Genomic DNA, 15811 nt, shown 5'->3' with positions numbered 1-15811 from the left:
AAAGATACGGTGAAATTGGAAGATGTTAAAGTCACACTCCTATCAAACGATATTATGAGAATGCCCAATCTTAAAGGTAATACTCAAGGGTTGATTATTGATGAAAATAAGGGATAGTTCAGATTAATAGTAGATCTGAAAATAGTATGAATAAAACTAAAACGAAGGAGAAGGACAACATACAATGCTACTACTACATGGAATATGCTCGCATCAAAAGGGCTTGTTCGATTTGTATAGGAAAGAAATAACAAAAAAGTGAGGATAGTTCTAGTATCTTTGTTTCCCATGGAAATATTAATAACCAAATAACTTGGTCAAGTATTTGACCTAACTCATTGTAATTTTTATCTTACTCGGCTAAGTTGACTCAAGAAGTTGATTCCACCAAGTTTGGGCTAAGTCATCGTCAAATCCAATTGAGTCGATTCAAAAAAACCAAGTTTTATACATTACAATTGACTCAATTGGATTTCTTAGTGACTTATTCCAAACATGATGGAACCAACTTGCCCGAGTTAACTAAAAAATCAACCGAATTACGTTAGAAATCTGACTGACCTATTAGGTTGTATATGATATTTTCATGGAGAACCAAAATAAAGGTTTTATTATTCTTAAACATTCATAAAAAAAAAAAAATTGACTCATTTGATTTGAATTACGAGCTTTTGAGTTGATTCGATGGACATTCAAATCAAGTTTTAAAACTCTATTAAACCTTATTTATCTACCAACACACCAAAAATTAATTTGATCATCATCTTCATCCCCATCATCATCCTCATCTAAGAGAATTGAAGATGACTCATTTTGGAAAGAATAAAGCTAGGGCCTTTTTTTTTTTAATCAGTTAGACCATTTTTTTTTATTAATCTACAAGAGATGGCCAAGGTCAAGGGGCATGTTATCTAATTTTAAACATAGTGGTATCTTTTAACTATTCACCAAAACGGAGGAGGTCACGGTAACCTTTCAAACAACATATGTTCTCTTGAAAATTTTAAAGTTAGTTAAAAGAGCAGTTGAGGTATTTTTCCTATAAAAATCTTCAAGAGGCCCTTTTAACAGACTTAATGTCTTAAAAAGTGGGGGTCCATCTTTTTAGTATACGGCTTTTCGGTACATATCATATGGAAAATGCTGGAATAACACAAACGGATACACAAAAGTGACAAAAATGATGCGCTGGCATGCACATTCCAACATTGTCCATGATAAGGTGACAAAAACTTGTGGTGGTGCACACATTACCGTTGATGCTTTTACGTGAGATACAAGTAAAAAGCATCAACGGTTACGTGCATGCCACCACATCATTTTCGTCACTTTAGTGTCACCGTTTGTGTCACACCAGCATGACTCTATTATCGTTTATCAATAAAGAAGCTTTTGCGGTCATTTTCCAAAAACAAAAAAATTCCCTGCCCCACCCCGTCTTCTTTGCTCTACTAGATGGAGGAGAATCTTAATGTTTAATTCTTTATTTATTTATTATTATTATTAATTGCTTTATCCATGATGTGAATGTGAATGTGATTTAGGATAGATGTATTGTCGAATCATGCAGTCAGCCGATAGGGAAGAGAGGAAGAAAGACAATCCTCTAAATTATGCGTCACGGCTTTCGCAATAAATTATAAGAGGGGACCAGTGCGAGTAACAATGTTTTGTTTGTCTCTCCTTTAGTTGCGTGCATGTTAAGTAAATAACGTTGATTCCACTTAAGAAGGAGCTACCAAAAATCAAACATTCCCTTTCAATGTCTCTGTTTCGTATCTGACTTTAGTGTTTTACCTTAGAGACGTGTTTGTTTCATTTGCTCTCCATGTGCCATTGTTTCCAACCCATTCATGACTTAAAACAACATTTGTCTCGGTACAAATAATTATCTGATGATATGTTTTAAACTCTTGAGAATAAAATGATTGAATCCAATGGCTAAAAATCACAAAGTCAATCTGACTTTTCCCTTCTTGGATGGGTCCACTAAATCGTGGAATATACCTATGTTACCCAATTCGTTGCTACTAGTAACTAATCCGAACCACGAATCAATACGAAGCGAATCAGCTCACGATACTATTCATATTGGGTTCATAAAATCAAGCGAACCACCACCGAATTTTGGTTGGGTTTGGCGAGCCCAACAATTTGGTTCAAGGAACTGAAAAAAAAAAAAAAAAACTATTTTTTTTTCATTATTCATATTTAAAATTTAGATTATTTAATTTTTTTTAAAAAAATTTAACATTATAATTGTACTTGTATACTTGAATTATATACATGTACAAGTATACCAAGCTAACTAGTGGGGGCAACCAAGACTAAGAAAAAAAATTGTGGGGACAATTAAGAGTGAAAAAAATAGTTATCGGAGCAACTAAGAGTGGAAAAAAATTGTGGGGGCAATAGTGGCAAATTTCTTTATCCGTTACTAAAATCTGTCATAATAGCACATTAATCCATAGAATTCGAAAACTCTTGTGGGGGCAAGTGCCCCCACTCTAAATCCGCTGTTGAAGCTAACAAACCAATTTAGGAAACCCAAGCAAACCCAAAAACGAATTATCTCTACCTACCTCTACAAACCAGGTTCATTCTAGAGTGGTGAACCACGATCCTTCAACCCGAATTCAAACCAAGTGAACTGATGAACCAGGTAACATAAGAATAAACAGGGATGGATTAATAATGAATTTGAATGTTGAGTGCAACTAAGAGGATTTAGAGAGCTAATGAACTACATGGAGAATAGGATCCACATTTTGCATGTATTAATATACCGTAAGCAATCAACTTTTCTAGTATTGTGGTGAAACAGAGGCTGGGTGCAGTTGCTTCCCTCAAGGTTTTTTGACGATTTAGAATATTCCTTAAATTTTGTTGATTATTTAACTCCTTCCATTTTTTGGTTGATTAAACATCTCGTGTCTTTTAGTGAGTATTTGAAACAAGAGACATGTAAGCGTTTTGGTGGATTTTTTTTTTTTTTTGCTAATCGAGTGTTCAGGCCAGCTTGCACGCACCACGACTAATCTCGGGGAGGACTACCATAGCAATCCACCGTGGTAATCCTCCCCAAGATTAGTCATGGTGTGCGCAAACTGGCCCAGACACTCGACTAGCAAAAATAAATTAAATCGAGACCGCCGATGAGAATGAAGATAAATGTAAGCTCATGGGTTCATTGGTGAATCAATGAGTTTTGACAATGACAACAGCTGTTACCGCAGCCCAACCACATGCTTCAGTTACCAAATTACTCAAAGATTAGTTTCAAGATTTACATGTCAATTAAAAGGTTGATGGGACAATTATGTTACCACTAAATAGAAAACATTCATCTTAACAAAAATCAAAATAACAATTGATGGTACACCAATAAAGGATGAACATACTAGTCAAGATATAGGCGATGCACTTCATACATTGATACTCGCTATAGCCAAACACTTTGTAATTGCAAATTTTTTATGTTAATTAAATAGTCACACAAGCCTGACTAACTTAGTAAGATTTGATCCATGATGTTGAAAATAAACGGTCATCAAACTCCCAAATTTAAAATTAAAACTAAATTGTGAAAATAAGTTTTTCTTTTTTTTTCTTTAGGATATCCAAGGGTATTTTGTAATTCCCTGGTATTAGGTAAAACCTTAGTTAGATATATATTCTATTTTTGGTGAAATGATGTAATTTGTAACTGCAAATTTTATCTTCATAGTGAAATCGGTGTGATCTATGGACTTACCTCAATCTTGAGGAAACCATGTAAAAATCTTTGTGTATTGTATGTGATTGTATCTTGCTCTCATCTTTTTTTTCTTTATTATTCTTGGATCTATTTCTCTACACTCGTATCTCAATGGAAAGCATCTATGATTCTATCCACACCACCACATTAATGCAGTGTTGAAAGCATTGTTGGGGGAACTCAGTTTTGCAATTTTTCTCTTTGAAAATGAAGACTAATTAATTAATGATGGAACTAGGTTTGAAAAATATAATCTAGAACACATGGGGAACAAGAAAATAATCCTTTATGTGATTTCTTCTTGGTTTCTTTTCTTTCTTTATTGTTCTTGGATTATTTCTCTACACTCGTGTCTCGATGGAAAGCATCTTTGGTTCTATCAACACCACCAAATTAGTGCAATGTTTATAGTAGTGTTGGAGGAAGTCAGTTTAGCATTTTCTCTTTGAAAATGAAGGCTAGTTAATTAATGATGGAATTAATGAAGTTTGAGAAATAATAATCTAGAACATATGTAGAACATAAGAACAATTATTTATGTGATTGCATCTTTTTTTTTTTCCTTTCTTCATTGTTCTTGGATCGATTTATCTACCCTCGAATTTCGATGAAAAGCATCTATAGTTCTATCCACATCACCACCACATCAATGTACTCTTGAAGGAAGCCAACTTAGCATATTTCTCTTAAGGTGGTAGGTTTGGGAAAAAAATAGTTTAGTAGACATGTGGAGCAAGAAAACAATTCTTTATGATCTTAGGTAGTTTCAGTATTTCAAAAATATTATAACCTGAGATAAGATCGAGGGACTGATTAGAAAAGAAGGATTTACTAAATAGACTATTTAGCTCATCCCTAAAAGTCAAGAACTAATCAAAAAAGAAAAAAACTTAGCATCAAGGACCATTAAGTAATTTTCTATAATAACAAACAATTCACGATATATGGCTTTTTTTATTTCTTCCCACTTCTAAAATCGACCCATGGTTAAGACTCCCCATGACATGAATTTTAGGATTTAGGAAAAAACACAGATTTCCTAGATCAGTTCCAACCTTCTAGGTATTAATACACTTTTATCTTAGGGATACATCTTTCTTCAAAATCCCTATCATCCCAATGGTTATGTTGATGGAGAGCTTCAATACATGGGTTGCAGCTAAAATTTTCCTGTTTTTTCTTTCCTCCATGAATCTAGGGAAAAATGTCAAATGAACTTTATCTGCCTCCTTTGCCCTTTAAACGAGGCAAGGACTAAGAGTTAAAAAGAATGTTTTAATGCAGAGCTGAAAAAACACGTTTTCGTTTGAGTGGGAGTTTGATTCATGCTCTTGACACGAAAAAGTATAACAATTATCGGTAAAAAAGTTTGATGCACTTTTTGCAATTCCAGTGGAATGCATTTTAGGCCTATAAACCATATAGTTGGATACTTATCTGTTGAAATTTTATTACAAAAACTTCCTCACTAGATCAAGTTTGTTAATGAACTAACCTTACTTTATGAGTCAGGCTAGCATGTCTAACCAAGTAAGAATTTAAATCTTACTAAGAGTCATCATGCCCACACGGATGATCAAATTTCAATCTATCACCATAATCTTCTAGATTTCATGGAAAAACTTAGATTCAACAGAAGAGGGAGAAAAATAAAACTTTTTGAATGGCCATCAAGCTCTCAAATTTAAAATAAAAATTCAATGGTTGAAATTAAATTTTTTTTTTTTTTGTTAAATTTTTGTTTTCAAAGTTCTTAGAATTTTGTCCCTTATAATCCTATATCATCGGATCATGTTTTTGGATGTTAAAAATTGATGCAGTTAAGTTGTGTGCCAAAATATGATAAATAACAAATTAACTGTATCAATTTAAATTTTATGGTGTGGATCTGCACTCAAGGTTTGCTGGCTAACAAACTTGATCAAGTAAGGCTCCCTTGGATTATAGATCTAAGTACGATTAACTTGATTGATAATTATTGGATTCCATAGATTTTAATAAATGATTATGTCATTAATTTGAATTTTTTTTTTTACATTCAAATCTAATCATTATATTTCACTTATATTGAAATATTATTACTTTATTTAAAGAATTAACGTTAGATGGTCCTAATCATGGGGTTAATGTGTTGAACTGAGTGTGACAAAAGGCATTATTATTATTATTTTTTTTTGTGGTGGGGGTTGTGGGTTGGAGTTTTTTATGTTAATTAAAGACTTGGGCAAGCCTAACTACTTTAGTAAGATTAGAAATGTTACTAAGGATGGTGGTGCCCATATGGATTACTAACTGAGAATTGTTGAAGTAACATTAAAATTGACATCATTTCACACATTATTGATGTGGATGTGTGTATAAAATCATAAATGCTTTTCATCGAGATACAAAAAAGAAGTAACTATGCTTTAGTGCACACCAATGTGTGAAACGATGGTGTTACTCCTGAGTATCTCTTACCAAATTGGCAACACAACACCACAACCCAAAAAATTTCATCGAAAAAAATAGATTAAAGAAATTAATTAAAAAACAATTTGGGCTTGATCCATGGTGTTAAAAATAGAAGGTCGTCGAACTCCTAAATTTAAAATTATAATTAAACTATGAAAATTAAGTTTTTTTAAGATATCTAAGGGTATTTTCGTAATTTCATTAGTATTAAGTAAAACCTTAGTTAAGTTTTCTTGATATATATATATTTCTATTTTCGGTGAAAATGTATAATTTGTAACTGCAAATTTTCTCTTCAAAATAGAATCAGTGTGATCTGTAAACGTACCTCAATCTTGAGGAAATTATGTAAAAATCTTTGTGTAACACGTGTACTTTCTTTCCTTTCTTTATTGTTCTTGAATCTATTCTCTACACTCATATTTTAATGGAAAATATTTATGGTTCGGTCCACACCACCACATCAATATAGTGTTGAAAGTCATGTTGAAGTAGTCAATTTTGCATTTTTCTCTTTGAAAATGAAAGGTAATAAATTAATGATGGAATCAAGTTCAAAAAAATTAATCCAGAACACATGTAAGAACGTGAAGACAAATTCTTTATGCGACTGCATCTTTCTTTATTATTATTCTTGGATCGATTTCTTTACACTCGTATCTCAATGGAAAGCAATATTAGGGGAAAGTCAATTTAGCATTTTTCTCTTTGAAATGAAGGCTAGTTAATTAATGATGAAATCAAGTTTGAGAAAAAATAATCTAGAACACATGTGGAACATAGAAAATAATTATTTATGTGATTGCATCTTTCTTTATTTTCTTTCTTCATTGTTCTTGGATCGATTTCTCTACACTCGTATCTCGATTTCTCCACACCACACATCAGTGTAATGTTGAAGGTAGTCAGTTTAGCATATTTCTCTTAAGTGGTAGGTTTGGGAAAAAAAAATAGTTTAGTAGACAAGTGGATCATGAAATTAAAGAATTCTTTATGAGATATTTGGATGAATTTTTCTCTATAAGACCTGAACCTTCAATTCATAGCACAGATACCCACTTTACATCTACCACATCAATTTTCCTCTCTGTAAGAATAGAGTAATAGACTCCCATCTTTCAATCAGTGAAGGAGAGAGTGTGAAACAATGGCATCTGAAGAAGCCTTGCACGTTCTCATGGTCTCCTTCCCTGCCCAAGGCCACGTTAACCCTTTACTAAGGTTAGCCAAACGAGTCGCTTCAAAGGGTCTCTTAGTCACCTTCTCTACAACTGAATCCATCGGCCAAATGATGAAAAACGCCACAAACAAAACCAACACCTCCACCCCTATAGGCGATGGTCACCTCAGATTTGAGTTCTTCTCAGATGGTTGGGGCTTTGATGAACCTAAACGATATGACCTAGACACCTGGATGCATCAACTCGAGACTGTTGGTAGTGACTCACTAACTCGTCTCATCAAGAAACAAGCCGAAGAGGGTCGACCTGTTTCTTGCATCGTTAACAACCCATTCGTTCCTTGGGCATCTGACGTGGCAACCGATTTGGGGATCCCGTGTGCCGTATTGTGGGTTCAATCATGTGCGGTCTTTTCAATTTATTACCACTATTTCCATCGATTAACAACTTTCCCAACAGTAGAACAACCAAATCTCTCAGTCGATCTCCCTGGTTTGCCCATTTTGAAATCAGACGAAGTTGCGAGTTTCTTGCATCCATCGTCTCCCTATGCTTCACTAAAGAAAGCCATCTTGGGACAATTCGAGAATCTCTCAAAATCGTTCTGTGTGTTGGTCGATTCTTTTGAGGATCTCGAACGTGAAACTCTAGAATCGATGTCTCATCTCTCACCATTAAGACCCGTTGGTCCATTATTCAAGAACGCTGATACTAGTATTCGTGGAGATTTGTGGAGTTCTGCTGAGGAGTGTCTCGTGTGGCTCGATTCTCAACCTGTAGCCTCGGTTGTTTACGTGTCGTTCGGTAGCATAGTGGCTCTAGAAAAGGATCAGATGGAGGAGCTGGCATGGGGGCTATTGAACTCTGGATCACCCTTTTTATGGGTTGTTAGACCACCAATTCAAGAATCACTTAAAACACCATTTCCTGAAGGTTTCATTGAACAAGCTGAAGGTAGAGGTTTGGTGGTTCCATGGTCTCCACAAGAACAAGTGCTTGCACATCCATCATTAGCTTGTTTTATGACTCATTGTGGTTGGAATTCTTCGATGGAGAGCCTAACTTGTGGTGTTCCTGTCATTGCATTTCCTCAATGGGGAGACCAAGTGACCAACGCCAAATTCTTGGTGGAGATTTATGGTGTTGGAGTGCGTATGGGGCGTGGATACAAAGATGGGTGTGTGGTTTCGAGGGAAGTGGTGGAGAGATGTGTCGTGGAAACAACAAGTGGGACTAAGGCGGAGGAAATGAAAAGAAACGCTTTGAAATGGAAGAAAGCGGCGGAGGAGGCTGTAGCAGACGGTGGTTCGTCCGACCGCAATATACTAGAGTTTGTGGATGATATAAAACAGATGGCATTTAAGTGAAGACTCGTGATAATTTGACTCTCCTTTAACAGAACCCTAGATCCTTTGCTTCGGGATACACAAAGTTGTGTCGTGCCTCAATATCTAATAAATGTCTTTATTCACATGTTTGTAATTTCTTTCTTCTTTTCTCCACTAAGCGAAGTTTTATTATGACTCTCCCATGTATACCAACGGCTGAGATACGAGAAAAAAGAAAGAAAGATTTTTAATAAAAGAGATCCTTGTTTTGGGGATCATTTTAGTTACTTGTCCATTAATGATAAAAAGCCGTGCTACGCTGACTTTTAGTATCTTACAATAACTTGTACAGCACTGAAACATCGATTTTCCTTGAGTATCTCCGAGTAAAAGCATTTATGGTTCGGTCCACACAACCACGTCGGTACAGTGTCGAGGGAAAACACTTTGAAGTGGTCAAAATTTTGATGAAACTCTTTTCATTGGATTACACGTGGTATTTCTAAGGAGATATTTCAAATGTTGGCAGAACTGTAAGGATGTGAAATAAATTCGAAAGGCCACTTGTGTTGTATCCAGTAGGTTCCTTCAAAATTTTGAAACGGCCTGCCCGCTTCAAAGTCGAACTCAGTGTTGAGGAGAATATCCTTTCTTAACCTATTTTTCTTGTCACTAGCTCTTTGTAGTTACTATCAACCATTCAGGGTGTGCCACATAATCAAGGTAATTACATCCAATGGTTCAAAATGATTTATTTTCAATCACTTGCATTTAAAATTTTTTAAAAAAAAATTAAGATTCACAATAAATTAACTAATGCATAAAACAAACTCACTTGACGTGACAGTGGAAGGAAAAATATCTATGATTTTGTGCACTGCTCCGACAAGAGCTTAGTTAGTAATCTCTCCTTTAATTCATAAAAATTGGTAAATTTTTCATTTTTTTTCAAAGAAAGTATTATTCTCCAAATTATTAAATTATTTTGAATAATTCAAGTATTTTAAATAAAAAAAAGAATCAAATGCCTTTTTTTAAGAATTTTTATAAAATTGCCACTGTAATTTGTTGTATGCTATATGTTGTAAAGTGTAAATTTATAAATTGTAACGTGTAACACAAGTCCAACATTTATTAAAGGGACTATACTTCAAAATTTTGGAGGAATTCACATTTTTAAATGACACATATTCATTTCATCTTTTAGAAAATGATGGCATGTTCCTGTATATCATTTTAATTCTTCAAACTAATGCTTTGTCCATTGACTTTAGTATTCTTTTATAAATCAATGGAACGATAACCTCAATGTCTTCATGATCACCATCACCGTTGCATCATCACCTTCATCATCGTCATTAACATTATCAACTTTATCATCTTATTAATATCACTGTCATATAACTAAATTTTGTTTTTGAAATGAGACATATAATACACATATAAAGAAAAGTCGGATATTTTTCGTTTATCGTATCGTATTTTTGCCATATTCTGAATTACTAACAAGGGGTCAAGAACACCAATTATTGCAAGTCAGTTTATCATTATTTTTTAAAAAAATAGAGAGATTTACCCGACAATCCTAACTGTTGCATTTTTATTACAAAAACACCCTTGACATTTTGACAAGTCCAAAGAAACTTTACTTTATGAAGTTTGTTACCCATCAAATCTTGCTTTTTCAAGTTTGTTAATTAACAAGCAAACCTTGGAGTGGGGAACCACATCATAAAATTCAAATTGATGAGGTTAATTTGTAACTTAGTATACTTTGGACTGGATCCTAACCACATCAATTTATGACATCCAAAAACATGATCCGACACCATAGGATTTATAAAGGATAAAATTCTAAGAACTTTGAAAAAAAAGGTTAATTTTCTCCGTTGAATTCTAGTTTTAAATTTGAGAGTTAGATAGCCATCCATTTTTTTCAACAATTTTGATCAACTTAAAAAGGGATTTATTTTTTAATTTTTAATTTATTTTAATCCAAGTTTTTTTCATGAAATCTAAATGCCAATTTGATAAATCTATGTGGGCCCAACTATCCTTAACAAGATTTGAAATCTTATGATGTTTGTCATGCTAACCTGATTCACCATTTTGTAATAAAATTGGAGCAGAAAGGTAAAATCTCTAAGGGGAAGTTATAAAAAAAAATCTTTAAAAAAATTAATAATTTACAAAAAAGTAACAATTTTGTGAAAATTATCGAAAAAACGTATTTCGGCCCTTTAAGGGTCGAATTTTTTTTTTCAAATTAAAATTTCGCCCTTAAAAAGCCAAATTTTTTTATTATTATAAAATTTTAATTTTCGATCCTTTAAGGGTCGAAATATATTTTTTTATTAAATTTTTTATAAAAAAAAGAAGTCAACAATTGCGGTCGCTATTTTTTTCCTGTACATTCAAGAACGGTTTTAGATCATTTCTAATTAAAAAATTATTTTAATTTTACAAAATATTTTTTTTATGATTTCCCCTTTGTTTAATCACACGTTTGACTCCACACATACGAAAAAATGGAGAGATAAAATTTACATTTCCACTGTTGATTATTAATTTAAAAGGACATTTATTACAATAAAATGACCCAAATGCATCTTGGTTTTGATTTCAGTGTAACAACTAATTTTTAATTGAAATGTGGATCATGGATTGGTTTTATGTGGTTTCAGCATTATTAATGATAGTTAGTACTTCTAACATTGCTCGTGCCCTTCACAAATTTGGTGGGCCATGATTTTGATCATGGGCAGCAGTAAATGTACACGTGCCATACTTCCACCATTTGATCAATCAGGCCTATACATATCATCTCTCAATTTGATCTATTTATTAAGTGAATTGGTAGGTGGCATGTACATTTGTGTCAACGGACGTGTATTATAAAAATTAGGGTTACGTGTAATTAAATATTTTTTTATAATTATTTAAAAAATTATTGCAAAATTTTCAAATAGATAAGATAAGCTAATCTTACACCATTCTTTGTCAGTTAATATATTATAAAAGTTTTTTTTGTAATTTAAAACAGTGTTGTGATGTTACAAGTTACATCTCCATTATCTTATTAATAAGGTTAAAAATGATTTTATTATAAAATCACACCATATAATAAAAAGGATGGATTGGTTGCATATCACTCATCACTAATAAAAGAGATCAAGACAAGTTTTCAGTAAAGAAAATTAATTTTAATTCAATTAATAAATAGTGACGACTTAATAAGAATCGTTGGATTAGATTGTGAGATCAACGATCGAAATATAAATTTTATCCCGTCATTTTATCCCCTATGTGTAAGGTCAATGCGTGGTTAAATAAAGGGAAAATCATAAAAAAAAATAATGAAATTTAATATAAAAAAATTTGATATAGGGAGAGTCGAAAACCGTTCCTAAAAAGTGCAAGAAAAAAATAAAAATAAAAAAAATTACGGCCGCAATTGTTTACTTCTTTTTTTTTTAAAACACATGGTCACATCATCATAGTTGCTGTGCTCTAGAGAAGGATAATGCGGGGGACATTCCTTCTTGTTAAATTGCTAGCCTCAAAAAATGTTTGCGGTACAAGCATCAAACCATCGTTTTAAAAGTCGTATTGACATCTTGTCTCGTCCATGAACAAGAACCAATCATCTCGGATGAGATATCCGATTTATTGGAATCTGCAAAGACTTAAAATTAGAATAAACCATGTATTTAGACCACTTGATGTATTTAGACCACTTGTCAAGTCGTCTTGTAGGTGGACGATACCAAGACAATTCAAACGAGATTTAAAACCATGCATCAAACATGTGACGGAGAGGAAAGATTTGTTGTTTCTTTATGTACTAAGCTGATGAATAATGGTATGATGTCACATGTATTGAGAAAAGTAGAGAAAACTTCTAAGCGGTTTAAGTGCTTAAATTTTTTTTAATACATGTGACAGTTTATTCCTAAGAATTCTCCAGCTACACTTATCCCATCAACCGAAGGAACGGTTGAAGTTGGAGAATTCACCTGGTGATTCCCAAAACTAGATTCTAAAATGCAGGTCTATACATTCCTAGGGAGCAAATACTAATCTCTAGAAAAACTTCATTTTATTGATGGAGAGTTTGAGCTACTATTTTTCTATAATAATTGTATTTTTTTTTATTTTTGATAACGAAGTCCCCAACACATAGGCTTGATATCTCGCACAAATCCCCTTGATGCGTGCAATACTACACATACCAGGTCAGTAGAGATAAATTCATGTGGGTGGTCAACGAGAGAACTTGAGCATAAGACTTCTCTCTTTTTGGAGGGATGCCTTGACCACTCAAACCACATAGAATGCAAATGCACGGCTCGTATGACATGTAAAGCACAGTATTCTTAGACATCAATATTTATATAGGGATACGTTTCTTTTGAAAATCCCCAAGGATTATTCTCTCAATTTTTCCATTTGATTGATGGATAGCCTCAAACGTTGCCCTTCTCATTGAATGTGTGTTTTGTGGAAAAAAAGAAGACCTGTCATTGTTATTTATTGTCATTGTTGATAAGACATTATTTATTTGACTCATGCTGGAGTAACATTGTGGGAGACATTTTTGACATGGATGATTATCATAACCATAGATGCTTTTCATCAAGATATGCGTGAAATCTCAATGAAAAACATCTATGATTATTGCACACATCAATGTCAAAAATGTCCCCCCACAATGTTACTTCAGCCTTATCCTTTTTGTTTCTCTCTTTCAACGTCTCTTTACAACACATGGATATTGAATGAATTAAAGAGTTTATTAATTTTTGCCATTTCAATTTTAAAAATGAAAACTTACAAATTCCCGTTAAAGAAAACAAGTAAATACATTCAAAATGCAGTTAATTCTATTGTTGAACAAACTATTTTCACCAAAATAGGTAAATGCAAGCAATTAATATTAAGATTTTCATATATTTCAACAAAAACAAAAAATGGATAATTCTATCGTAAAAATTATGTTTTATTCTTTTTAAACTTAAAATCCATGAATTATTCAAAATAGTTGTTGAAGTAATGAGAGGACCTAAGGCGGAAGAGATGAAGAAAAATGCGTTGAAATGGAAGAAAGCGATGGAGGCGGCTGTGGTGGACGAGGGTTTGTCGGACCGAAATTTACAAGAGTTTGTAGATGATATAAGATGGATGGCATTTAAATAAATAATTACACATCTTATGTTAAATTCGATAATAAAGTATTAATCCTCGGACTTTTCTAATAGGGAAAAGCATTAGCATTACTACTTTCCTAAGGATCAATTATCTTGTTTCTTCTGGAATAACTGGGAATGTATTTCAATCTCATTTGAAGATTTGGTCAAATACACGATTTTTCACATACGTGTCAAGGGGTTTTTGGATGCGAAAATGGATTGGATCCATACGGAAAACAATGTTTTTCCCTCTATCCTGATGAGACACCACATACAAATAACGACATATTCATTATTTTTAAGATTTTGATGTAAATTTTAACATAGACATCTATTTGACTATTATTTATATACATTTTGATTATTTCGTGAAGATACATCCATTGACAAGCTCATCATTTTAAAATGACGAGCTCATCACTCGGTTGATTTTTCAAGCAATGAACTCACTGGTTTTTTTCTTGGTTAATTCACCGTTACAAATTATCGGAATGGAACGCAATCTTTGTTGTAAAACTGATATGCTAAAAATAATAAGTGAGAAAAGAATACTTCGGTATTTTAAGACTTTTTGAAAGTGACAAGTTAACTAAGTTTGTAAATGCTTGTAGTTTATTGATTGCACCACCTTTGTTCAGACCTTAATGAATTCACCTTCTTCTTGACTACTAACCACTCTTACTTGCCTAGCAAGAAAAAGGAAAGAGTCATGCTAGAGTAATATTGAAATGTATTCAAATATAGGCTTTTTTCGCGTTGTGACAATTCTAAAACTCAGGCCCAAGCGAATAATCCAAATTACCCTAGAATTTTTTATGGTTAAGTAAATTCTATGTCATCAACTTCTTGTTGTCTCACTTTGTGTTTTTCAACCAATAACCTTAATTCCATAGCTGCTCCTCAGGAAAGTTCTCACCAAATTCTAAAATCCTTTTATTCCCAGCCACTATAAAGAAAAGATAGAAAGAAAAAAAAAAGGATTTTAGATCCTTTCAAGTCCTCTTTAAGTTGTTGGGTGATATTCTTGTGAGGTTGAATTTGAACATAAACAACTTTTTCTTAGGATAAATCCACAAATGCATGAATAAAGTAGAGTTTTTTCTTTTTTTTTGTCGCATATTGAAGTAAAGAGCTTCAGATTCAAAGTACATGGGCATCTCCAATATTCACCAAAATCCAAAGGTTGTCTAAATCACCTATTGTTTTCCTACGAAAATTCCCATGCTTCGCTAGTGAATTATTTTATGATTATGTTGACTTCTAAGATTTTATAAATCACATAAAAACAATTTTTCCAAATTTTCATAGAGAGAAGGATTTTTTTTTTTTTCGAAACATAAACTACAAAGATCTAAATGTCCAAGCTTTAACTAGAAAGTCATCCAGACACAAATGTTTATAATTTTTTTTCTTCATATTTTAAGGTTTTGAACTGTAGTTGTATAGGCCTTGGTTGTGGTTGTTATATTAAGAAAGAAAGAATAATTGTAATGAAATTAGTGATGCAAAAGATTTGTAGAATAAAAAAACGACAAAGAAAATAAAGCAATCATACAAGAAAAAAATCTATGTGGTTCGACAAGATTGCCGATGTCCACGTAACAGAATAACAGAACTTTCTTCTTTCATGAAAGAAGGAAAAACAATGTACAAAGATATTAACAATAAACCCCCAAGAGAAATCTTAGACCCTACAAATTTCTCCATTGGAATAAGTTTACTCAACATATTTGTTAAATTATCGCTAGTGTGAATCTTCTACTCCCTACATTCTTGTGCCTTTTCAGATTAGATCTCACATAACTTTCTCCGTTAGATCTTCGTTCTATGAATCTTCTTTTTCTCATCATTGCACTCGCCAGAAGAAACCTCATTTGATTTTTTTTATATGATTATGGTAAA

General features: G+C 32.9%; 1 protein-coding gene across 1 annotated transcript; it reads left to right on the top strand.

The window, feature by feature from the left end:
- Positions 1-7089: 7089 nt before the first annotated feature.
- LOC147407079 (gallate 1-beta-glucosyltransferase 84A24-like) lies at positions 7090-9013 on the top strand. The gene has a single exon (XM_086435473.1). It carries the CDS (start codon positions 7359-7361, stop codon positions 8757-8759), a length of 1401 nt encoding a protein of 466 aa, XP_086291599.1. The 5' UTR covers positions 7090-7358; the 3' UTR covers positions 8760-9013.
- The last annotated feature ends 6798 nt before the right edge of the window (positions 9014-15811 follow it).

Source organism: Akebia trifoliata, chromosome 3, assembly GCF_017979445.1.
Source record: "Akebia trifoliata isolate Shusen 1 chromosome 3, ASM1797944v1, whole genome shotgun sequence".
NCBI classification, from domain to species: Eukaryota; Viridiplantae; Streptophyta; class Magnoliopsida; order Ranunculales; family Lardizabalaceae; genus Akebia; species Akebia trifoliata.
This window is presented reverse-complemented; position numbering and strand designations above follow the sequence as displayed.